At 43.6% G+C, this 26259-nt stretch overlaps 1 protein-coding gene across 1 annotated transcript in view; it reads right to left on the reverse strand.

Moving 5' to 3' along the window:
* Positions 1-2878: 2878 nt before the first annotated feature.
* Positions 2879-26259, reverse strand: part of apln (apelin) — a 29149-nt gene continuing 5768 nt past the window's right edge. Inside the window, exons 2-3 of the mRNA XM_024429568.2 lie at positions 16138-16313; positions 2879-7320 (exon numbers count right to left, since the gene is read on the reverse strand). Coding sequence (XP_024285336.1) covers positions 16144-16313 — 170 coding nt within the window. The 3' untranslated portion in view covers positions 2879-7320; positions 16138-16143. The remainder of the gene's footprint in view (positions 7321-16137; positions 16314-26259) is intronic.

The following is a 26259-nucleotide window of genomic DNA, read 5'->3' on the forward strand; positions in this document are numbered from 1 at the left end:
TGGGCGGCTTTTGGGGGTGCCGCAGCACAGAGGGGGTACCTCCTGTCTGTCATGCCGTGTCAACTCTGCATGCTAACAAGGCACTTCCCAGAGTGGTCCCACTGGACTTAGTGGAAGGAGGGTGGCTCCCACGCAGGAATTTAGACATCTACCTTAACTTATTCGCCCGCACACTCCCGTCAGAGGTCTTTTCAAAGATTCCTTACATGATAGGTGAGACCATAATAGACACTTAAAGAGGGTACTTCATAAATTAAAATTGACATTATGTTCCTCTTTCGGTAGGACACTTCACTTTGAGGGTTAAAGTAAGTCACCTACATTCCAAGTCAGTTGATAGAACTTCACTGGAGTCAGTGACGTCACTTGAGTTTAGACATTTTTTTAAGACCAAAGAAAATACTAGAAGTAAACCCTTTACTCTTTGTGATAATAGGCAATATTAATAGGTCTGTGTTCATGAGGGTCAATTAAAGGACAGCGCAAAAGTAGGGGTTAGCAATGCAGGTGGTGATAAACCAATCTGAAGACGTTATTGTTTTTAGAAGCTAGAAGAGAGCAGCTTGAAGCCTGAGGCGACGGTTGAGTAATACGCGGATATTTCACGGAGGAAGAGAAATGTTATGACTCAATATGTCAACTGTAATTGCTTTAGCTGGATTCCTTTAAGATTATCCCGCAGCTGAGTGTAATCATAGAATCAGGGGTTCCTGTGTAGCAAAACGTTACATGATCGCTAAACGCTAATACAGCTGGACTTCTCCGCGATATTCATACTCAGCAATTATGCTGTATTAATGTGCATTATGCTTAATAAGGAGTTCAAGCTTTAGGAACCTGTCACAGGCAAGGTGTTACTTGATGGTCATGGGTTTGATATAGCATTCTAACAGAGATGTGGGTGGAGTTCTTTGCATGTGTCCTATTACCTGGCATTGGCTATAGACACGTTTTATACCTGGTTCCAACATGCGCCCTTTGTCATGAGCTTGTCCTCATTTTGATTGTGCTCACCTTTTTAGACAGGTGTAGATGATTAAAAGATGCATTGTGAACTGATTTTGATCAGATCTTATAAGTGTAAACGGGCAAGATCGGGACAAGATAAGGACGCATGTTAGTTGGCAGGTATAAACGGGGCTTCTGACAGCATTCTCTAGGGACCAAAGTTAGTTCTATTCTATAGCAGAGTTACAAGACTGGTAAACACTGGCACAAGAGCTGATGACAGGGCTGACTTGGATAGCTTTTGAATGTCAAATGCAAATATACATATTATAATTTAATGTACACTACTGGTCAAAAGTTTTAGAACACCTACGCATTCAAGGTTTTTTCTTTATTTGTACTATTTTCTACATTGTAGAATAGTAGTGAAGACTATGAAATAACACATATGAAATTTGAGATTCTTCAAATAGCCATCCTTTGGCTTGATGACAGCTTTGGAATGCTATTCCAACAGTCTTGAAGGAGTTCCCACATATGCTGAGCATTTGTTGGCTGCTTTTCCTTCACTCTACGGTCCGACTCATCCCAAACCATCTCAATTTGGTTGAGGTCGGGGGATTGTGGATGCCAGGTCATCTGATGCAGCACTCCATCACTCTCCTCCTTGGTAAAATAGCCCTTACTCAGCCTGGAGGTGTGTTGGGCAAACAAACGATAGTCCCACTAAGCCCAAACCAGATGGATGGCATATCGCTGCAGAATGCTGTGGTAGCCATGCTGTTTAAGTGTGCCTTGAATTCTAAATAAATCACAGACAGTGCCACCAGTAAAGCACTCCCACACCATAACACCTCCTACTCCATGCTTTATGGTGGGAAATAAAAATGCGGAGATCATCCGTTCACCCCCACCGCGTCTCACTCAATGACACGGCGGTTGGAACAAGAAATCTCACATTTTGAAAAATGTCCTCCATGTCTAATGTCCATTGCTCATGTTTCTTGGCCCAAGCAAGTCTACAGGTGTCCTGTAGTAGTGGTTTATTTGCAGCAATTCAACCATGAAGGCCTGATTCACACAGTCTCCTCTGAACAGTTGATGTTGAGATGTGTCTGTTACTTGATCTCTGTAAAGCATTTATTTGGGCTGCAATTTCTGATGCTGGTAACTTTAATGAACTTGTCCTCAGCAGCAGAGTCTTCCATTCCTGTGGCGGTCCTCATGAGAGAGAGTTTCATCATAGAGCTTGATGGTTTTTGCGACTGGACTTGAAACTTTCAATGTTCTTGAAAATGTCCGTATTGACTGAACTTCATGTCTTCCTTCAAGTAATGATGGACTGTCGTTTCTCTGCTTATTTGAGCTGTTCTTGCCATAATATGAACTTGGTCTTTTACCAAATAGGGCTATCTTCTGTATACCACCCCTACCTTGTCACAATACAACTAATTGTCTCAAACGCATTAAGAAGGAAATACATTCCACAAATTAACTTTTAAGAAGGCACACCTGTTAATTTAAATGCATTCCAGGTGACTACCTCATGAAGCTGGTTGAGAGAATGACAAGAGTGTGCAATGCTGTCATCAAGGCCAAGGGTGGCTATTTGAAGAATCTCAAATATAAAATATATTTTGATTTATTTAACACTTTTTCGGTTACTACATTCCATATGTGTTATTTCATAGTTTTGATGTCTTCACTATTATTCTAAAATGTAGAAAATAGTAAAAAATAAAGAAAAACCTTGAAATTAGTAGGTGTTCTAAAACTTTTGACCGGTAGTGTACATACTTTAATTATCATGATCATACTTTTATTATTTCCTCTGCAATAATGCTGCAATTTTATCAATTGCTTTCAGTAGTAACACCCATTAACATGCTTAGTTTCGGAGGGACCATCGCAAAGAGGACAAAACACAATAGATTCTTAAAATAAGATTTTTTAATATGACTTATTATCATAAAGATATATTTACACACTTTACAGAAATAGAAAATAAAAACACAAAGCTACGCGTGAAAGGAAAAAAATAAAATAAGTACTCCAAGAGCTAAAGCTTATATTTTATAAATTAGAAACCAAAAGTTCAAATATGTACACAGTATTTCAACCATTTCTGATACACTTGTTTTCTTCATTTATTTATTTAATTTTTGCCCAGTTCAACATCAAAACAGAGACAGGGACTGTACAGTTGGCCTGGTGAGTAATATGAGCACATACCTTCGACAGTAGTAAAGAAGTTCAGGTGTAATACATTGTCTTTTTAACTGCAGTTTGCTTGTGACCTAGTAAGTAACACTGTTGCAATGGCATTTCAGCCTAAACACTCTGGAGCTCCCTCAACTACTCTGAATGGTATTGATGGTGGACCCAGTTTGCCATGTAGATGGAGAACATTGTCGTAATCAATGGGAGGAGGGGCCCTCTCTATCCTGGGGTATGAAGGTCTCATTTGAGGCAGCGAGATAATGACAGATAATTTTCATCTCCCGCGGGAGTTCAAATCTAGTTATCCTTTGTAATGTCCCGCCTGTGGAATTGTACAACTGCATCGGGATTGAATCTTAGCCACTTGATCCTGCAGATACCCCCACTCTGTGTGTGTGATGTATGACGGGTTTAGATGCATAAGGTAAAACCATGGAATGTATTGCATGCTAGCTAAGTCGTTTTTCTTGGTGGACCGTGTTACGTTTGGAAAAGGGGTTTTACTGTAGCTTGTCAAGAGCTGAGAGAAAGTGACAGCGACATCAAAGATTAAAAACCTAGTGGTTTTGATTGACTCTTTGTGGGGACTGCCTACAGCTAGAGCGAGACAGTGACCCATGGCTAAGCTGCAGTTTTCATCACTAGCTTGCTAGCTGCTAGACTCCTTTCTCCACCATTCATACACATGCGTCCCTCCACTGCTTCCTACTCCATACACACTCCCAGCCAAGTGAACATTTCTAAAAGTGGAAAATGAGCTGAGCACAAACATGGTACGTTCTTCTCGGAACAAACAAACAAACCAGTGAAAACATGCTAACATGTGCATAGGAACATTACTTGGGCCTTGTGATGTCACAAATAAAATGATTGAGAGGAAACTAGATGAGAGGATGGGAATCGTTTCTCTTGCATGAGCTTTGCTGGAAAAGACCATGAAGGAAAATGTATTGGTTTCCCATTTCAGTTTGAGCCTGGGTGCGCTTGTCCTTCTACACCACAAGCTCCATGAACCTAAAATGGAGGCCTGTGGGGCATGTTTTATGGGAGAAGAATGCGTGAAGCTCTCACCTGTCTACGACATATTGCACTGCAGACAAAATGCTCTATTATTGTTTACAGCCACAAAACATACAGCTGTATTCCACACTGTATTTTTAAAAAAAAGTACGCTTTGGACAACCAGCTAGACAAGAATCAGACGACCAAAAATTGTCACAAAACACTGGAGAGCCATTTTATACCAAGGGTTTTCAGTTTTTCTTTTACCAGCAGCATAATGGAATTGCAAAAGTGCAGCCTGGCTTGCCCGTACAAAGTAGTCTTGGAGCAAAGCCAGGTGATTGATATTTGGCTTTGGAAGTTTGGATCCAACTGATAACCAACCAGGGTGGACTAGCAGTGATTTGGGGAGACCAAGACTCAAATTGTACTCCATACATAAACATTGGGTCTGCATATGGAGGGGCGGCTCGGCTGGTGCAGATGGTGGGGATACATTCATGAAGAGCAGTGCGGATACAGACATTGCTCTGCTTCCTTATCACTAGCTTCTCAGACCGGAAAATAGTGATTTTAAACCTATTATTTTGAGCCAATCCAGCCCAACTCTTGTGGTTAATGCCCATCCCCAGCTCCTATCTCCCTACTAGCTACCTCCCCCCATAATAACATGTGAGTAAAGACACTGAGAAAAAGCTGTCTTATTTAGAAGGAGCATTAATAAATGCTCTGTCTGAGAGGGTATGAAATAATCATGGTGTGACTGAAATGATGATTTCACAGTGCCCTTAAGATTGAATACATTTTTAATCAAGGTGAGCTTGGCTGCGTGAGTTTCCACTGTGATTTGAGATGCTCTCTTATTAAGAACGTCTCATGCTGGGAGGCAGAGGTGCCGGGAAACTGCTTTTCAATTCTAATCTCTGGGTGAGAAACAGTAATGGGGGAAAGATAACATATTGGAAATCTTGGTTGAAACCAAGCAGGTTAAAAAAACAACCTTACAATTTCCTCTCTTGGCCACATGTAAAAAGAATTGTGGGGTGATTGGTAACAGTCTAGTAGTGAAAGCCATTCTTACTGTAGTTGAAACCAGATTTGGATTAAGAGACCAACCGAAAAACAGATTTCCCCCATCCCTCCATATCTAATAGCAAACTGGATGCTGATTGGATGGCATCTGCTCTAAATGTCCCAATTGTATGTCCCAATTGTATGCATGTTACATAAATCATCAGGGGGTTTAAAGTTGTAGAGGGGGGTGTGGTTCCAATCTAAGCCAATTTGACAATAAGCTCAGCCTGTGAGTGGCCCCTGCCAGCCTATGGGGAGGCCCATCTGAGAGAAATGAGCCATGGGATTTGATGAACATCATGATCAAAGCCATGACCACCTGTGCTGTGGAAGCGCAAGCTAAAAAGGCAACTGTACCTAACAGAGGCGTAAAGAACCATAATGACATAGGCAAGGACTGAATCTGGATACATGGCTATAGTGGTGTTATACATAGGCAGGGAGAGTAAAGATACAGTATACGTCAATATGCTTATCATATATAAATGTTTGTGTTTCTTAAATAAATGTGCAAAATAGAGACTGCTCTGGCACAAGCTTCTATCACAGCACCCTGAGAAAAAAGAAATGAAACCAGAAACAAAAAATCTGAACCAAACAGTAATATATTCCAGTATGATGGAAAGGCGTAGCACATTCCATCAATCAAAGATCTCGGTCAAAGGGTCGAAACAGCCTCACACTAAACAGTCAGAGAAGAGTAGCACTATTGGTAGGCTGAACATGGTGGTATATTTACTGAGCTGACAGCATGTCTGCTTGAAACGTGTTTTTGGTCTAATTTAACTGGACTCCTTGCTACCACTGCCTGTGAATGGGATTTTTCTTGTTGTCTAGAAATGTATCGTAATGCACAAGTGTCAGTGTTATCGAGACTTCAAACAAGAGGTAATGTGTTTACCATTTCTCTCTTCCTTTCGTTCCTTCGTTCCTGGCAGCATTGTGGAGTAGTTTATTATTTGGCACTTCATTAAAAGGCAAGGGAGTCTGTCGTTCAGAGAGCAGACCAGACCCCCCCTGCCAGTTAACAGTCGTGTGGAGAAGCTACTGGGGGCTTCAGAGTGGCAAGGAGGCTGAGGATTGGGAATTGGGATCAGAGGACTCTTAACTCAGGTGGGACAACGTGTCTGTAACGTTGGGAAAATTGCTTAACCTCCCCGAGGTGTTAATGGGGTTAGTAACATGTAAAGAGCTTTGGATTAAAGAATCTTTCAGGTGAAGTAATTATCATGATTGTTTTGACTACATATGCTGTGTCAAATGGTAAAATGGAATCCTCACTCGGGTCCAATTTTTGTTTACTTCACATCTTTTGCCGAAATTATCATGAAATAAAAAAGGAATCATTATCCTTTACCCTTTCTCTACTTTCTGAAAGGAAAACCTCGGATCGAGTTTTGCTGCAGACAGGTGAGAATGTCTTGAGTGAATTTGCTAACCTGGATTTAATGGATCTGCGAAACATGTTGTAGAATAAATGCAGTCAACTTGTGGAACTCTGCCACTGCCTTTCCTCACTATCACCACCCGTAAAGTAAAGCCAGAAGTAAAGCCAGAAGTAAAGCCAGAAGTAGTTACACGGCAATGGAACTAATGGCTGTGGTCACCTTGGATCTGAGAGGACGGGAATACCACACCATGGAGAAGTGACTGACTCTTTAAGACTAAGACGGCTTGGAACCAGGCTCCCTGTCAACCACACATCATGCAAAGTGTGCAACACCGACGAGACCAGCTATGACAGGGCTCTAGAAAGCAAATTATAGAAAACACTTGGGGGAGGAGACAGAGATAGGGAGCAAGGGAGTGAGAGAGAGAGAGAGCGAAATAGAATCTGATAGCTTGGGCTCAGTACCCCCCCCCCCCCTTTCCCTGCCCCCAATTCTTCTTAGAGCTGAGGGTGAGTGGCTTGTCCTGATTGTTTTGTGGACAGAGAAGAGTTGCTTGAAGAACCAGCAGGTGCTATGGGACATCACTCTTCAGGCTGGGCAAGCGTAGGCCCATCGTTGCAAGGCCCCCCAAGGCAAAGGAAGAGCATAGAAATCAGAACTTGGGGGTGGGCGCTCGAAGCAGTGCCTGCAAAACAAAAACAGAGATGACAAAAGTGCCGTAAGTCCAGTGAAATTTTCATGAGCATTTATGTGAGTCATGCAGCCATTTTATTTCCCCCTTACAATAGAAAGCCCTCTAGGATTCAGTGTTGGTTGGTGTAATTTTCACAACATTAGTTCTTGAGTTAAATAATGCAATGTTTGATTGGAAATAGTAATGTTGAATCAAATCGCCCTCAAACACAAAGATATAACCAGCTGATTAAAACAGAAATTGTAGTTTACTGTCTGAAGGCAGCCTTGTGAGGGTTAACACGTTTTTAGTTACTCATATTGGCTGCGGTGAAGGAGAGCCTGCAGGTTTTGGTAGCGGACCATGTTGTTGGCACTGTATTGTCCTCAAAGCGAGCAAAGAAGTTGTTTAGTTTGTCTGGGAGCAGGACATCTTGGTCCGAGATGGGGCTGGTTTTCTCTTTGTAGTCCATGATTGACTGGAGACTCTGCCACATACCTCTCGTGTCCGAGCTGTTGAATTGCTACTCTACTTGGTCTCTATACTGACACTTAGTTTGTTTGATTGCCTTGTGGAGGGAATAGCTACGCTGTTTGTATTCGGTCATGTTTCCGGTCGCCTTGCCCTGATTGAAATCAGTGGTTCGCGCATTCAGTTTTGCACGAATGCTGCATTCAATCCACGGTTTCTGGTTGGGGAAGATTTTAATAGTTGCTGTGGGTATAACATCACAGATGCACTTGCTAATAAACTCGCTCACCGAATCAGCGTATACATCAATGTTATTGTCCGACGCTATGCGGAACATTTCCCAGTCCACGTGATCAAAGAAATCTTGAAGCTTGGAATCAGATTGGTCGGACCAGCGTTGAACAGACCTGAGCACGGGCGTTTCCTGTTTTAGTTTCTGTCTATAGGCTGCGAGCAACAAAATGGAGTCGTGGTCAGATTTTCCGAAAGGAGGGCAAGGCAGGGCTTTGTATGCGTCGCGGAAGTTAGAGTAACAAAGGTCCAGGAATTTTTCCGCCTGGGTCGCGCATTCGATATGCTGATCAAATTTAGGGAGTTTTGTTTTCAGATTAACCTTGTTAAAATCCCCAGCTACAATGAATGCAGCCTCAGGATATGTGGTTTCCAGTTTACATAGAGTCCAATGAAGTTCGTTCAGGGCCATCGATGTGTCTGCTTGGGGGTAGATATATACGGCTGTGATTATAATCGAAGAGAATTCTCTTGGTAGATAATGTTGTCGACATTTGATTGTAAGGAATTCTAGGTTAGGTGAGCAAAAGGACTTGAGTTCCTGTATGTTGTTATGATCACACCAAGTCTCGTTAATCATAAGGCATACCCACCCACCCACCCTTCTTCTTACCAGAGAGATGTTTGTTTCTGTCGGTGCGATGCGTGAAGAAACCAGGTGGCTGTACCGACTCCGATAGCGTGTCTCGAGTGAGCCACGTTTCCATGAAACAAAGAACGTTACAATCTCTGATGTCTTTCTGGAAGGCAACCCTTGCTCGGATGTCGTCTACCTTGTTGTCAAGAGACTGGATGTTGGCGAGTAGTAAACTTGTGAGCGGTGCGCGATGTGCCCGTTTACGGAGCCTGACCAGAAGACCGCATCTTCTGCCCCTCCTCCGGCGCCGTTGTTTTGGGTCGCCGGCTGGGATTCGATCCATTGTCCTGGGTGGTGGACCAAACAGAGTATCTGCTTCGGGAAAGTCGTATTCCTGGTCATAATGTTGGTAAGATGACGTTGCTCTTATACCCAATAGTTCCTCCCGGATGTATGTAATAAAACTTAAGATTCCCTGGGGTAACAATGTAAGAAATAATACATAAAAAAACAAAATACTGTATAGTTTCCTGAGAACGCGAAGCGAGGCAGCCATCTCTGGCGGTGCCAGATGTTATCCTCGGTGTACACATCACGGACAAACTGAAATGGTCCACCCACACAGACAGCGTGGTGAAGAAGGCGCGAAGAAGGAGGCTGAAGAAATTCGGCTTGTCACCAAAAACCCTCACAAACTTTTACAGATGCAAAATTGAGAGCATCCAGTCGGGCTGTATCACCGCCTGGTACGGCAATTGCTCCGCCCACAACCGTAAGGCTCTCCAGAGGGTAATGAGGTCTCCACAACGCATCACCGGGGGCAAACTACCTGCTATCCAGGACACCTACACCACCCGATGTCACAGGAAGGCCAAAAAGATCATGAAGGACAACAACCGCCTGTTCACCCCGCTATCACCCAGAAGGCAAGGTCAGGACAGGTGCATCAAAGCTGGAACCGAGAGACTGAAAAACAGCCATCACTAACTGAGTGGCTGCTGCCAACATACTGACTCAATCTCTAGCCACTTTAATAATTAAAAATTGGATGGAATAAATGTATCACTAGTCACTTTAAACTATGCCACTTTATATAATGTTTACATACCCTACACTACTCATCTCATATGTCTATACTGTACTCTATACCTTCTACTGCATCTTGCCTATGCCGTTCGGTCATCGCTCATCCATATATATTTTTACGTACATATTCTTATTCAATCCTTTACACTTGTGTGTATAAGGTAGTTGTTGTGAAATTGTTAGGTTACTTGTTAGATATTACTGCATGGTCGGAACTAGAAGCACAAGCATTTCGCTACACTTGCATTAACATCTGCTAACCATGTGTATGTGACAAATAAAATTGATTTGATTTGATGAGTTCCTTTCAATGGGACAATCTTTTATCTTTCCCTGGCCTTTTATGTTTTCAGATGGCTAGTGCTCTCGGTGAACTTTGTTGCTCGACAACCGGGTTCATTGATTGACGAGAGCCCGACCTTTTTTTCCAGATGGCATATTTCTGTGGTTGTGTAATGCCAGTGTTCTGATGTGAATCTTACTCACCCTCTGGGTCGTTGTTTGTGTCTTTACTCTATTGTTTATTTTCTATGTGGTATGATCTCAGTATGGTCAGATTTTCTGAATGTACAGTATTAGAGAGTCCGTGTCAGGGGTGCAAAGTGCAGACTGACAAAGTGTAGCGAACTCTATTCTTTGGGCAGAAGAGTTATCATTTCTTGTTGCAAAAAGTTAAAGAGGTGTGGTTTTATGTGAGGCAACGGCAATATTTTTCACTAAGTCTGACCGTCATCATAATACACCATGGCAGGTGCCTGTTAGCATGCTAGCTAGAAAAGTTATTTTGTGCTAGCCATATCCAAGAGGTAAGTTGAATGAGAACTTTTCAATAAATGAATAAAAACATTTCATCTTGATTGCTAACTAGCAATATTTACTCTGAATAAGCATATTTAACAAATCATTTTTGGACAAAAAGTCCACAGACAGTCTCTATTGTTGTGATAGAGAGCTAACTGTAGGACTCGTTTGCCCGATTTATGGAGAAAACGTGAAAACGTGCTTCTGTTGCAATACCGTCGTTCAACATTTTTGTAATCCTGTAGCACCTCCTCAGCTCGGCGACTCAACAGCATCTCAAAGGGATGACCCGAGTCTCAGTCTCTTCTCGAATATTTCCGCACATCTCGTTTGTGTAACGTGCCTAAAAGTCAAGTTCACCTCCCTCTTGCCTGAGGTGTCAGAATATAATGGATGAGCTGCCTTTGACAATGAAACGGAGGGAGGTGGAGGTTGTGGTTCTGGATCTGGTGTGGTTTAAGTAGAGTGATGGATATTTTTCAAGTGAAGCACCTTCCCTACTCATAATGTACGCTAATTAGGGACAATTATGACTTGGGTAATTATTCTGGCATATTAAGAAATCTTTTTTTTTCTCCAACTCGTGCCTCCGTTGAACTCGGTCGAGCTTAGATCTTTCCTCCGGGGTGAAACAATGTGCTGCAACAGCTTTTTCTCAAGACATGCATCCTTCCATCAGAAAAAGAAAAGAAAGGAGGAGGCATGAACAAAGACAGAGTGGTTTCAATGATGCCTGCCAGCTATATCCCTGCTGGTTATCAGGCCTCGTGAAGAGATCATTCCCAGACTGCACTCAGCTGGGGGAGAATGTTTTATATATTCTCTGGTTCAGTTGAACATGTTGATAAAAGACGATTCTTCTTTATGAAGGGTTTTGATGGTTTTATCATGGAGTCAATGGAGCACAGTAGACAATGGCATCCTCCTATAGGGTCTCCTAACTTTCTCACACATTCCAACCAATGCAAACTAATGGCTTGTTTGGCATGCTGGTCAGGTTGAGCTAACTGTAATGACTTGTTATGAGGATGCAGGTCTTTGCATTCGGAAACATAATATTAACTTTCACTGCTATGCAGATGACACACAGCTGTACATTTCGATGAAACACGGTGAAGCCCCAAAATTGCCCTCCCTGGAAGAATTGCCCTCCCTGTGTTCCAGACTTAAGGAAGTGGATGGCTGCAAATGTTCTACTTTTAAACTTGGACAAAACAGAGATGCTTGTTCTAGGTCCCAAGAAACAAAGAGATCTTCTGTTGACTCTGACAATTAATCTTGATGGTTGTACAGTCGTCTCAAATAAAACTGTAAAGGACCTCGGTGTTAATCTGGTCCCTAAACTCTCTTTTGATGAACATATCAAGACTGTTTTAAGGACAGCTTTTTTCCATCTACGCAACATTGCAAAAATCAGAAACTTTCTGTCCAAAAATGATGCAGAAAAATGTATCCATGCTTTTGTCACTTCTAGGTTAGACTACTGCAATGCTCTAGTTTCCAGCTACCCGGATAAAGCACTCAATAAACTTCAGTTAGTGCTAAACAAGGCTGACTAGAATCAAAACATTTGATCATATTACTCCAGTGCTAGCCTCCCTACACTGGCTTCCTGTTAAGGCAAGGGCTGATTTCAAGGTTTTACTGCTAACCTACAAAGCATCACATGGGCTTGCTCCTACCTATCTTTCCGTTTTGGTCCTGCCGTACTAACCTACACGTAAGCTACGGTCAGAAGACGCAGACCTCCTTACTGTCCCTAGTATTTCTAAGCAAACAGCTGGAGGCAGGGCTTTCTCCTATAGAGCTCCATTTTTATAGAATGGTCTGCCTAACCATGTGAGAGACGCAGACTCGGTCTCAACCATTAAGTCTTTATTGAAGACTCATCTCTTCAGTAGGTCCTATGATTGAGTGTAGTCTGGCCCAGGAGTGAAGGTGAACTGAAAGGCACTGGAGCAACAAACCACTCTTGCTGTCTCTGCCTGGCCAGTTCCCCTCTCTCTACTGGGATTCTCTGCCTCTAACCCTATTACAGGGGCTGAGTCACAGGCTTACTGGTGCTCTTCCATGCCGTCCCTAGGAGGGGTGCGTCACTTGAGTGGGTTGAGTCACTGACGTGATCTTCCTGTCCGGGTTGGCGCCCCCCCTTGGGTTGTGCCGTGGCGGAGATCTTTGTGGGCTATACTCGGCCTTGTCTCAGAATGGTAAGTTGGTGGTTGAAAATATCCCTCTAGTGGTGTGGTGGCTGTGCTTTGGCAAAGTGGGTGGGGTTATATCCTGCCTGTTTGGCCCTGTCCGGGGGTATCTTCGGATGGGGCCACGGTGTCTCCCGACCCCTCCGGTCTCAGCCTCCAGTATATTTATGCTGCAGTAGTTTATGTGTCGGGGGGCTAGGGTCAGTTTGTTATATCTGGAGTTATATCTGGAGTATTTCTCCTGTCTTATCCGGTGTCCTGTGTGAATTTAAGTATGCACTCTCTAATTCTCTCTCTCTCTTTCTCACTTTTTCTCTCTTTCTATCTTTATTTTTTTCTTTCTCTCTCTCGAAGGACCTGAGCCCTAGGACCATGCCTCAGGACTACCTGGCCTGATGACTCCTTGCTGTCCCCATTCCACCTGGCCGTGCTGCTGCTCCAGTTTCAACTGTTTCGACTGCGGCTATGGAACCCTGACCTGTTCACCAGACATGCTTCCTGTCCCAGACCTGCTGTTTTCAACTCTCTAGAGACACCAGGAACAGTAGAGATACTCTGAATGATCGGCTATGAAAAGCCAACTGACATTTACTCCTGAGGTGCTGACTTGTTGCACCCTCGAAAACAGCTGTGATTATTATTATTTGACCCTGCTGGTTATCTATGAACATTTGAACATCTTGGCCATGTTCTGTTATCATCTCCACCCAACACAGCCAGAAGAAGAATGGCCATCCCTAATAGCCTGGGTCCTCTCTAGGTTTCCTCCTAGGTTCTGGCCTTTCTAGGGAGTTTTTCCTAGCCACCATGTTTCTACACCTGCATTGCTTGCTGTTTGGGGTTTTAGGCTTGGTTTCTGTACAGCACTTTGTGACATCAGCTGATGTAAGAAGGGCTTTATAAATACATTTGATTGATTTGCAGGGAAAAAGCTCTAAATGAGGTGAACTATGAACATAGCAAGGCAAGAGGAGCCAGAGAACATAGAAATCTTCGTCTTGTTGTGATTGAAGTGCTGTTAGCGGTGAAAGCATTGTGAGTCAGTGAGCCGTTCTCTTTTATAGAGCTCCACCAACTTCCTGAAGTTTCCCTCATTGTGCGGCCGCCATTCTGACACTGAAAATAAGCCATTGACCGCGCAACGCTACATTTTTTTGGGCTGCGCATAACATTGAACCTTTGAGGTCCTGTGTTGTCCCACGAGCACGTATCTCCTAGCTTGGGACTTGTTCCTTGCTTGCACCTTTGTGCCAAGTTCCCCTGGGCTTGGAGAGGAAAGTCTAAATAATTCTCTCTCCAAAAATGCTACAAAAAACAATAACAATCCTAAATTTTCCATAGATTGTAAAACCCATGTGGGGACAAAAGAAAGTGCAGCTTCTCACCTTCTAGGGCTTTTATCCACTTCCCTTTTAAACTGATTAAGCATGCCTTAAGGGGAATGACACATCTTCCTCATCCCAAGCAGCCTCGTTTATTACTGGGATTAATTTATGGCAGGCTGGCGTTGTGTGGCTGGCACCTCCTGCAGGGATGTTGTATCCTGCCAAGCTCCCCCTGTATCTCATGTGATCTGGGAGAGACATGTGAATGGGTCTTGGGTTCCTCAATTCATGGCAGTTCTTGCACATGCCTGGGCGAATGGCCCTCCATTCAAGACCATCATGGTAGAACATACACTACTGTTCAGAAGTTTGGGGTCACTTAGAAAAGTCCTTGTTTTTAAAAGAAAAACACATTTTTTGTCAATTAAAAGAACATCAAATTGATAGGAAATACAGTGTAGAAATTGTCAATGTTGTAAATGACTATTGTAGCTGGAAATGGCTGATTTTGAATGGAATATCTACATAGGTGTACAGTGGCCCATTATCAGTAACCATCACTCCTGTGTTCCAATGGCAAGTTGTGTTAGCTAATCCAAGTTTATCATTTTAAAAGGCTAATTGATCATTAGAAAACCCTTTTGCAATTATGTTAGCAGAGCTGAAAACTGTTGTTCTGATTAAATAATCAATAAAACTGCATCAGCATTTGTGGGTTTGGCAATTTCTCGCATGGAATAGCCTTCACTTCTCAGAACAGGAATAGACTGACGAGTTTGAGAAGAAAGTTATTTGTTTCTGGCCATTTTGAGCCTGTAATTGAACCCACAAATGCTGATGCTCCAGATACTCAACTAGTCTAAAAAAGGCCAGTTTTATTGATTATTTCATTAGCACAACAGTTTTCAGCTGTGCTAACATAATTGCAAAAGCGTTTTTTAATGATCAATCAGCCTTTTAAAATGATAAACTTGGATTAGCTAACACAACTTGCCATTGGACCACAGGAGTGATGGTTGCTGATAATGGCCCATTGTACACCTATGTAGATATTCCATTCAAAATCAGCCATTTCCAGCTACAATAGTCATTTACAACATTACACCATTTCTACACTCTATTTCTGATACATGTTATGTTATTTTAATGGACATAAAATGTGCTTTTCTTTCAAAAACAAGGACATTTCTAAGTGACCCCAAACTTTTGAACGGTAGTGTACCTTCACCAGTACTATCGGTCAACAAGAGCACACTGAGGCTTTAGAATTACAGCTCTGATTACGTGTATTATTAACCAAGGGCACTGATTGTCTGCTCAGATGCTAGCTGTGGTGCTGTGTGATTTTCGTGAGTGCTATTTTTCCCCGTAAAACCTGCTTGGAGTCAATTGAATGACACAGGGTATGTTTTTGTAACAGCGTTGAAAAGTGTGTGCAGACAGTGCCGGTAGAAGGTGAAAAGACAATATTTTCACACATTTTGGGACGAAAGACGTTTCACACAAAGTCTTGTTTTTATTGACGGAAAGTAAAATATTCTTTCACGTGAAAGATACACTACGGTGGCACTGCTACGAACTCAACCCCGCTAAGTATTATCTTTGGTGAAATATTTTAATTGACATTATCAGATTGAAGGAAAACATTTGTTCCTCTAGAGTTGACTCACCCAGATTATGTTTCTGAGTATAATCGACCTCCCTCAAAAAGCAGTATATTAGCTTTCACTGTGTAAACAACACTTCTGGAGTAAGATGAATACATTAAACCAGTAGGCTTTGCCTGTGCCAACAATAACGTCCCTGTGTTGTGATTGAGTTGAGAGGGGAGGACGTGATAGCCATTTACAGATGTCCTTTTCTTCCTGTTACAGTTTGACTTTTCCACACACTGACTAAACATGCTGAGTGATACGTCCAAGATAGGGATCAGTCACAAAGGCCTGGATCTCACACTAGACCTCCGTTTTCATCATCAGCCCTGATGACCAGATAAAGGGTAAGATACTCTCTTGAAAGGGAATGAACTTTGGCAACAGGGGCCTATGCATCGAGATGTGTGGTGCGGTATGGAACTCACCTTGCTCTAGAATGGCATGGGCCCCTTGTGGGAGAGACGGGGCCGTGGGCGTCTCCTCTTCCAGCCGGCCGGTCTGTGGCTCTGGCCACCCCTGCCGGGGTTCTGCTGGACCAGCCTTCTCACGGCGCCCGCCTCTTCTAGTGCTGTGCCATGCTCCGTGGCGGCCATGATGGGACCTGTAGAATGACAATAAACTCTTGTGAGCACCCCAAAATGGCCACCACTACACACATGTGCTTTATCAATTAGTTGTTCTACTTCTGTAGGACCAGAGGTGATGCATGTTAGCACCCTAAAATGGCCTCCCTGTGCACATGTACTGTATGTAGCCTATCAATGAGTTTCGCTACTTCTATCCTCAGCTAGATTGATCCTCATTTTGATTGTGAATTCTGTGATCCCACTCTCAGTCATGTGTACATAAGACACAAATATGGATAAGAGCTATGGCGGATGAGCCAATCGAAGATATGCAAAGATAGCATGTGTGTGGGCCTCTCTTAGCCCACCCATGCATTGAAGTTCATCAAGTCAATGTGGTGGAACCAAAACACAGCAGATGTAGCTCGACCTCGGTGAGAAACTCAAACCGTAGTGTCTCATGTCCCTTGTGACTCACTTCAAGATTACAGATGTCTCACACACCAGGTTTGGTGAAGGTACATACCACAGCACCCTGTGTTTGACCCAAGATTAGGGACAGGCTAAATAGTAGTATGTGTCCCACAGTGTGTGTGTGTGTGTGTGTGTGTGTGTGTGTGTGTGTGTGTGTGTGTGTGTGTGTGTGTGTGTCAGAGAGTGAACCCAGATGTTTCTAGTCATTTCTCAATAAGTGTGGCTTGATCTTTTAAGCCTCTTCTCCAAATGGTTTGATCCACTTCAGTGTCTCCGTAACCTCTTCGACCTTTTTGCAAACTCAAAGACGTTCTTGAGAGAGTACAGACTTTCAAGATTTTTGTTTGTTGAGTATCTTGATACCATTATATGATATTTAATGTGGGTGATCTTTCACACAACCCCCATTCATTTCTTTAGTCACATAAAATGTCAGTACTTAGTTTAGTTGGAATTTTTGTCTGAGCCTGTCAAAAAGATTGAATGTCTCACAGTGGAAAATTCTAGTAAAGGCTTTGTTAAAACATTTTTAAATTTTTTATTATAGTAACTAAAAGATGGATGAAATCAACTCTTGTATGGAATTAATTTACAATTTGCTAACCTAATTAACTGAACAAGTTGACAACCTCGTAAAACATGATGTCATCCATCAATCACAACCCTTCCTAGCTAGCGTATAATGTTCTTTGAGTTTGGTGAAAGCGTGGTTGTCCTATGTGTTATATTGCACACAACCTTCCCACAATTGGAAATGGTGTAGGATAGTTGCTTGACTTTGGAACATTCTCAGCACATTTAAGGAACTTGACAAGTAAATGTTATTTTCTTAGTATTTCATGACTTTAACAGAACTTTTCCTAAAAGTTCAAACATGGTTACATTTAATCACAACTGTGGTAATGTTCTAGGAACGTTCTCCAACTGGTTGGACATTGGGAATTTTCTCAAATGTTCAGAAACAACATTCTTCTGTGGGAATTGTCAATACTTGAGGATAACATTGCCTACACAGGTTTCCTCATGGTTCTATTTAAAGTCATGTTCACAAATGGTTCCGAGAACGTTAAGAAACCTTTCCATAAAAAAACACAAGAAAACTTTTGTAACGTTCTAACACTGTTATTTGAAAACATATACATTCCGTTCTTAGCATTAACAACACTGTCTGTCCTCTATCTTGTTAAGTGTGTTCAACTGTGTTGGCCACACCCACTGATTGGCCACCACTGATCCTAACTCAACGCTGAAGTTGGAGACATACAGTATCTCCCTCACTAACTTTAAGCGTCAGCTGTCAGAGCAGCTTACCGATCGCTACAGCTGTACACAGCCCATACAACTACCTACCTCATCCCCATATTTGTTTTAGTTTTTCTTCTCTTTTGCACACCAGTGTTTCTACTTGCACATCCTCATCTGCACATATATCACTCCAGTGTTAATTGCTAAATTGTAATTACTTCCCCACTATTGGCCTATTTATTGCCTTACCTCCTTACTTCATTTGCACACACTGTATATAGATCTTTCTATTGTGTTATTGACTGTACGCTTGTTTATTCCATGTGTAACTCTGTGTTGTTGTTTATGTTGCACTGCTTTGCTTTATCTTGGCCAGGTCCCAGTTGTAAATGAGAACTTGCTCTCAACTGGCCCATCTGGTTAAATAAAGGTTAAATAAATAAATAAATAAAAATAATAACAACTTGTAGGAATTGGTCTATATGGATAAAAGACTGAATCCAAACATTACATTTTTTATTTTATGTGCATTTTACATTTCCTGTGTGAAAATACTCTGGATACATTCAGTAACATACAAATATTCTTAAAAATGTGGGGTAGGTGCAACATGAGACACAACAAAATGACAAAGGTTTGAGTTAGAGGTCAAACTGGTGTCTCCAAGTGTAATTTCAATGCACTTTTATGACTCAAAGAAGAGTCTTCGACTATAAAGTGTGTTTTTGAGCTCTCCTAGCTGTGCCGTTGAAGAACTAGAGCAATCACTGCATCCCCACCATCACACACTTACTGTTGTTGTTTACGCAATCCAAAAACGGTCCATTATGAATTGCAATCTGGGTCAGGTGGGGCTCATTTGACAGCTTGTTCTATTGCCAACATGACTAGCTAAGTTATAAAATACAATCTTACGCAATTCAGAGAAGCAGATGGTAATTTCGGTGGGCAAAGAATGGAGTCATGAGTGCATTCAGATGCGTGGTCCACAGCAGATTTTCTCCACAATACAACATACATAGGCTCATTCTGTTTAGAATAACCCAGGGTATAATGCCATGTCATCTTGTAACTGTACATCAAACCTAGTGATCATAAACGTTGACACGGTATATTACATTGACTTTGAGATATGGAAGTTTGAAGTGCTCATTTTGGCTTGTGTTTGGCTTGCTTTCAAAATACATTCAGTCCTCTTAATTTGCAGCATTTCCCTCAGTCGGACAAAAATATTTGAAAAAGTTGCCAAATTAGTGGGAGGGATAGGGGCATGTTCAGAATGGCTGTCAGTCAAAACACACACACAGGGCTGTGAAGCGGAGAACCTGAGCTCTGACGCCATGTATAGCATGTTACCGTTACCGTTGCGTTTCAGTTTAGGCACGTGTCAGTGTTCAAATCTGCCATTTTCAACCCGTATACAGGTACGAGTGCAAAGGGTTGATGAGTTCTTGTTTCCTTTGAAACGTGGTCTGTTTGAATATACAAAAAGGAACAGCTTCGGATGGCACAGTGGACAGAGAACAATGTCAATGATGCCGTGTCACAATAAAAAGAAGTACACGTGTTTGCATGATTAACGCATAAGGAAATTCATTTCCATGTGTCCCATCTGTGCTTGGAGGTCAAAAAAGTCAACCCCAAATAACTTAACAGTTGTTATGAAAAGTCTTATTGAAACATTCAGTGAAAGTTTTAAGGAACTTATTCAAACACCTCCAAATAACCTATCATTTACGTTCTCAGAGCGGTAATAAAACCTCCCAGGGAAAAACCTTCATGAACGTAACCCCAGAACAGTTCAAAATGTTCACTTCTGTTTTCAGAACGTTTTCAAATCTTTCTGTTTGACCCGGTCAAGAAACATCTGGCTTCATTCCCACAACCAATGTGAAACCAAAAACATAGTATGTTCCCAAAACATCCAAGGAACCAAATGTGCTAGCTGGGTTATTTCCGACCCAGTGAATATTTTTGCATTTGAAATCTAAGCTATACTTCGTCGATCAGAATTCGTCACACATTTCCGTTCTCAACCTCACGTCCATCCGAAACCAAAGATGCGTGTGCGTTCCTAAAAGAGGCATCTTTTGCTGAGAGACACATAAATACCTTTCCTGAGAAAATAAACAACAATTCCCATTAGGGTTTTCCTGTCAAAACCCAAAGTGACATCACTCACATTGTGTCATGACATTCCAGGCTCCTCCCATAGGAGAGACTGGCACCATTTTTAGAATTCTCCTGGGAAGAACCTTCTTTAGGTGTTATGTCTTCTCCTAGACTGGACAATCATCCACATCCTCCCGTACAGGTGGGAAAAGGAGCAGAGATACTTAAGAGCCGCAATAGAGAAGTTGTCAAAGCCATGATTACGTTTAGCCTCTAGTGATTCTCCCCATTGACTAGGTTTATGGAAAGTGTCTGGAGACCATTACTTTCTCCCCATGTCTGCTTCCTGTATCCAGCACATCAAAACACACCTGGAGAAACAGAGGCTGATGAATGAACTAGCAAGGGCTGTCAGTGGGGTGGTGGATGGTGGATCCTCATCTTCTGTTAAGGAGCTTTCAGGCTGGGGTTGAATTAACATCTCTCCGCTGCACACATGCAGACCCCTTCTCCAGCTGACAAGGTAAACACATTTGAATGGGGAACAGCTTTTGCCTGAATTGAATTCATTATCCACCTGATATTACAGTGAAAGCAGACATATCAGCATACATATCATGTACAGTGGTTGAACCCCCAACATATTTTGACACTTGATATTCATTGATCATGTTCTAAACAGTTTAGAATAGCATTAGAATCAGGAAATAGAGACAGCGCCACGATTTGAAGGGTTTTACACAATGGTGAATAACCGTTATTGTACCAGAAGGCAAATGTCATTTAAAAAAATGTTTTCGATGTATATCCCCATGGAATGCCAGACATCTCAAGTTTCATTTCCTGGGCTAATCGACTTCTGGGCACATATAACATATTTGCAGGAAACAGTGGGCTAATTCATTTGCACTGGGGAAAAGGCTCTGTTGCATATTTCAGCATCTAAAGCAGCATCCCCCCCACTACGGCTGATGTATGAAGGCTGTGCTGTTGGAACTGGCACTTTGACATATGCACACACACACACACACACACACACACACACACACACACACACACACACACACACACACACACACACACACACACACACACACACACACACACACACACACACACACACACACACACACACACACACACACACACACACACACACACACACACACACACACACACACACACAGTAATTACACCCGGGCCGGCTGTGCTGAACACAACTCATCACCCGCTTCCCTCTCCTCTCTGGGTCGCTCAGTCTGTCATAACCCGGATCTGTAATGAGACAATTTAGATGTTTCCTGCCACGGCGAGCTGTCAGCCGCTGCTCAACTCTGGGCTCTGACGGGAGCACATCTCCTGACAGATCTCAGCCCTACCGCCCGTCTGGCCACAGGAAAGAAAGGTGTAATGAAAGCTGCTAAAAATAAGCCAGGACCCAGTGATAAGACTGGCAGTTATGGATTGACTCTTCCCACCAGGAGAGAAGGTATCAAGCTGGGCCAGACATGATATAGCAACTTCCAGTTCCAGGCATGTATCTTTAGCCATATCTGGATAGATGGGATGAGAAGGCAGCCATCCAAATGACATAATACCTTGTAAATGAGGCCCAACTCAAAGCAATCATTTGTTAATGCACATTTCATCTCCATAAACAAAAAACACTATACTATCGTATTGCTGTGAAAATGGATCCAGCACATGTAGCATCCCATTTGATATTTTCCCACTGTGGGATTCCCACAAACATGATCAGCGGGTAAGGAAGCAATATGGCAGAGGTTAGATATTTCTCGCGATACCACCCCTCCTTATCTCAACATCTGACCCCAGAGCCCAGGCCCTCATCACAACCAAACTCAGGCATTTCTTCCCCTTCTGGTAATTCCCTAAGTAAACTCGAATTGATAGGGAATTTCTGGAATGCCGGAAATATTGCAGCTACCGCTGCTGCCTCTCCAGACCTATCTGAGAGGGAAGTGGTGAGAGAGAGAGAGAGAGAGAGAGAGGGAGAAAGAGAGCGAGAGGAAGACTGAGAGAAGCAGAGCTGTGTCACAAGCTGGCCTGCGTCCAGGCTTTAATGATACATCGCCAGTTGGCTGCTATCTAATTCCCCTTCCTTTGTTTCACCACACTCCTCAGGTGCCATCCATTACGTTGCCTTTTTCACTTTCTCGATCTCATTTCAGAACCCGGCCGATACACAGCGTTTCTGACAGCCCTTCCCTGTCAATGCCCCTGCATCCCCGTCAACCGGGCCGAGTTGTACGTCTCCCAGCGCTTGTCGTTCTGTCGGAGAGAGAGGGAGAAATGGATGCCTGCTGTCTGGTGCCAAGTCTAGCGATCGATAGCCGCATGGGCAAATTGGATATCACATTGCTGAGACGTGGCACGCCGATGGAGGAAGCGCACAGGGGATGGAGAATGAGGAGCACTGTTTCTTTTGTAGAGAAAAGCTGATTGTGTAGGATGCCAAGAGGCCCACATAACATATCTCTGGACTTGTACATTTACCGATGGCTTTAGACTTAACTCTGTCGCCAGAAAATATGAGATTTGTTCTCTTTCCAGGTCCATGAGTAAACCAGCAACAGGTGAGAAGGCTGAACTGGCTATTTATGGATGGGATACAGAATCAACAAGGCTCCTCAAGCGTGTCGCACTGAAATTGAATCCTTGCAGTGTTTCATTTTCTGTGCGTAAAAGCGAATGAATACATCGTTTCAACTAATCTCATCTGATTCTTAACTGGACTAGTCTTTGCTCATTGCTCAGCTAAACTGATTATGAATCAGTGCACCGTCTCATTGATTATCTTTCACGGTTCACAGAGCAATTGGAAAACAATCCTTCTTCCTCTGTTTTCTCTCTTTCTTCATCTGTCCCTCCATCCATCCTTCCTCCTGCTCCTCCACACCCTACATCTTGCTCTCTCCGTTCCATCCTTCCATGGAAGCAGAGGATGAGGCAAGCTGAGAGGCCCTTGATGTGTAAACGAGCAGCTGCCATAGAGTGGAAACGAGAGCATCGGACTGGAACCGGGCTCTGCTCTGCAGTAACCATGGCGAGAGATGAGGGTGGAGGACATGAGAGAACAGGCGAGAAGAGAGTGGAAGAAAGAGGAGAGGAGAACAGAAGAGATGAGAAGGGGAGGGACCAGAAGGTGGAGGAGAGAACAGAAAAGAAGAGAACCAGTAGCCTCGCTTGGTAAAACACTGGTGCCTAGCCCACTGCCTCGCCGCTTGATGCCACATCTACCATGGGGCATCGTCTGGCTCATGTTTGATGCTGGCAACGGCTAAGTGCCTCATGTCACAGGTGACGGGGACGTGATAATGAGCTCCATTGATTCAGACAGAGATGCATTTTCTGTTCAAAACCCACTGAGCCAGAGGACCATGGATCAGTGCAGCCTACAGTACAGCATGTCCCTTTTCCGTGGAAGTAATAACCCCCGCGGAAAAGACACTCTGCTTCATGGTAGTCCACTTAGCCGAGGGAAGAGCCATCTTGGGTGAATGGTACGATGGCACTTTATTATGTGTATGTCATACCATTAACACCATCTGCAGCATTTTAGACGCACCACTGCATACACATAGTCTGCAGCTGTACATACAGAACACTGAGACAGTTTGCTTTGCACCTAATTCCGTGCATTTGCCTGGGGGATCCTTATGGGGAACACTGCTAGGGATGTGTTTACGTGAGAGTAAGAATAGATACCCTAGTGAGTGTAGCTATGGTTATTAGTGTGACGTACGGTAAGAGGAGCGAGCCCACACTGTCTCCATCACATGCTTCCTTCATTCACTAAAATAAGGCATGGACGCGTAGCCAGTGATTCCCTGTGTGTTTAGTACTCCCACAGACCCAGACACACACAGACACACCCCACACCCTCCAGGGGTATATGAGGGGGATCAAGAATGTTTAGGCACAAATGAGACACGTTAATCAGGCAAGTGCATGCAGTACAAGCCAACCCATTTTCCTAGCTTCGCTCTTTTGGCCCTAGCATGAGCAGAGCTTCTGCTGATGCTGCTGAAGTATGGTGGTGGATTTGCTAGCCGTCTGCTAGTCGAGCTTTCGCCTTTGCATCTACCACTACCTCAGATGTTGAAACGCAGTGGAAGGAGCAGACACCCCTGCCCTGTTCAGCATTCAGAACCCCCATTTGGAAATGTTCTGCCCGTTGAAGCCGGAGTCTGTCAGTGTGCTGCTAATCGCATGCCTACCAGTAACTCTGGGCCTTGGCAGAAACTGGTGCCATTCCCTAGCAGACTTTCAGACCCACGTTACCATGGCAGCCACTGTGAAAGGCACTCGGGGAGCAAAAAGAATGACATTGTCAGTTGAAATGGATCAGGTTTCCCAGTTTACAAATTTCAGCGCATAATTAACCTGACTGGGCAGCTTATTTTGTTCAACCCTTTCCCCTGGGCGAGAGGGGCTTGGGCCCTGTATGTGTGTGTGTCAGCCTTTTGCTTTCATGGCGAGCAGAGGGTTCCAACCATGTGTTCCACTGTTCCCTGTTTGATATGTAGCATTGTGGTGCTCGTCTGTGATAATAATGGGTTTGTGGGGGTGAAATGAAGGCTGGCTTTGTCCCTAACCACTCCCGAGAGGAAATGAAAGTGCATTAAACGTAGCGCCCACTGCACGTTCCCAGCTCTAACTTAACCCCAGTTATAAACTCTGCTAACTGTCACTCACTGAAGTTGAGGGCTCAGAATTTTTTTTTTGAAACTAATTTCGCAGACCGTTCTGTTTCGGCAGATGTCCCTTTGTGCCCCACCTTACCCCCTAGGTCGGCTGCGAGGTTGCAGCCCTCTGAGTGAACTGCACATGCTCCCAAATGAGCGAGAGTGCTTCGTGATGAGGTGTGAGACGGGGCAGCCTGCTCTGGTAGCTATGGTCAGAGCTCTGCGTGTTCAAAGGGCCTCGGGCGGCGCCAGCGATGCTGTAGGCACCAACTACTGAGGCAACGGAGTCCACCACTGGACCTCCTGGCTGCTTTCATACATCCACCATCCAACTCAGTGGATTGGTGTGAGTCTATGGTGAGGAGTTTACGGCATTTTAGGGCCTTTTAAATACAAGGCAAAATCAGAGAGCCGATCACGCATAGCATTTGAAGAGAGATTTCTCCCTGAACTTGGTAGCAGCCTGCTGTCTGAAAGAGGATTTAACACCCCGAGTAGGAGGCTGGAGGTAGCAGTAGGCGAATGGCGATTTAGACCTGGATATTCCAGTAAGCAGTAGCGGGCCGAGGCCCAGCACGTCGGTCGGTATGTAGACGAATCAGCGAGGAGGTGAGGTGGGTGTAGCTTTAATCTCCAGAAACAGAGGGATCCTCCAACCGCCCGTTTCCATGGGCACGCTAATCAAATGTGAAGCACCAGCTCTCGCCCCTCCCCTCTCTTGTGTCATCACTGCCCCCCTGCTGTGAACTGACGTGCCCTCTCCCATGTTATAGGGGAGGTGTGTGTGTGTGTGTATGTGAGACGCCAAAGGTTCACTGCAGTTCTGCTACTTTAGGAATCAGTGCCTCTCCATTAGGGTAGGATTTAAAGGAACATAGCATCAACATTGCATGAGGCTGTTTCTCAACTAATGAGGGCATTTTGACGTCAGACATGGTTCGGTAAAACAGCAAACGCACACATAGGTGAACAGCCTAGTCAGCAACTCTTACCCGACTGGCAGACATCCTAGTAGTAGCAGGATTTATGCTACCTGCATTTATAACAATATTACTGTGAACGTTCGAGTCAAGGGGAAAAGGCTTTTCTAAAAGGGTTTTATATACAAACTGTGGTATAGATACCTGTCCCTTGGGTCAATTAAAACTTCCAATATATAAGCTTCTTACGGCGTTTCGTTGACAAATGCACTGCACATGCAAACCTGTGCGTGTTTGTCCTGAAGCATTTTTTATTTTTCCTTTATTTATCCAGTTAAGAACAAATTCTTATTTTCAATGACAGCCTAGGAACAGTGGGTTAACTGCCTGTTCAGGGGCAGAACTACAGATTTATACCTTGTCAGCTCGGGGGTTTGAACTTGCAACCTTCTGGTTACTAGTCCAACGCTCTAACCACTAGGCTACCCTGCCGCCCCGTTGAGATGTTGAGATGTTGAGAT

The sequence above is a fragment of the Oncorhynchus tshawytscha genome, linkage group LG08 (genome assembly GCF_018296145.1).
Source record: "Oncorhynchus tshawytscha isolate Ot180627B linkage group LG08, Otsh_v2.0, whole genome shotgun sequence".
Taxonomy (NCBI): domain Eukaryota; kingdom Metazoa; phylum Chordata; class Actinopteri; order Salmoniformes; family Salmonidae; genus Oncorhynchus; species Oncorhynchus tshawytscha.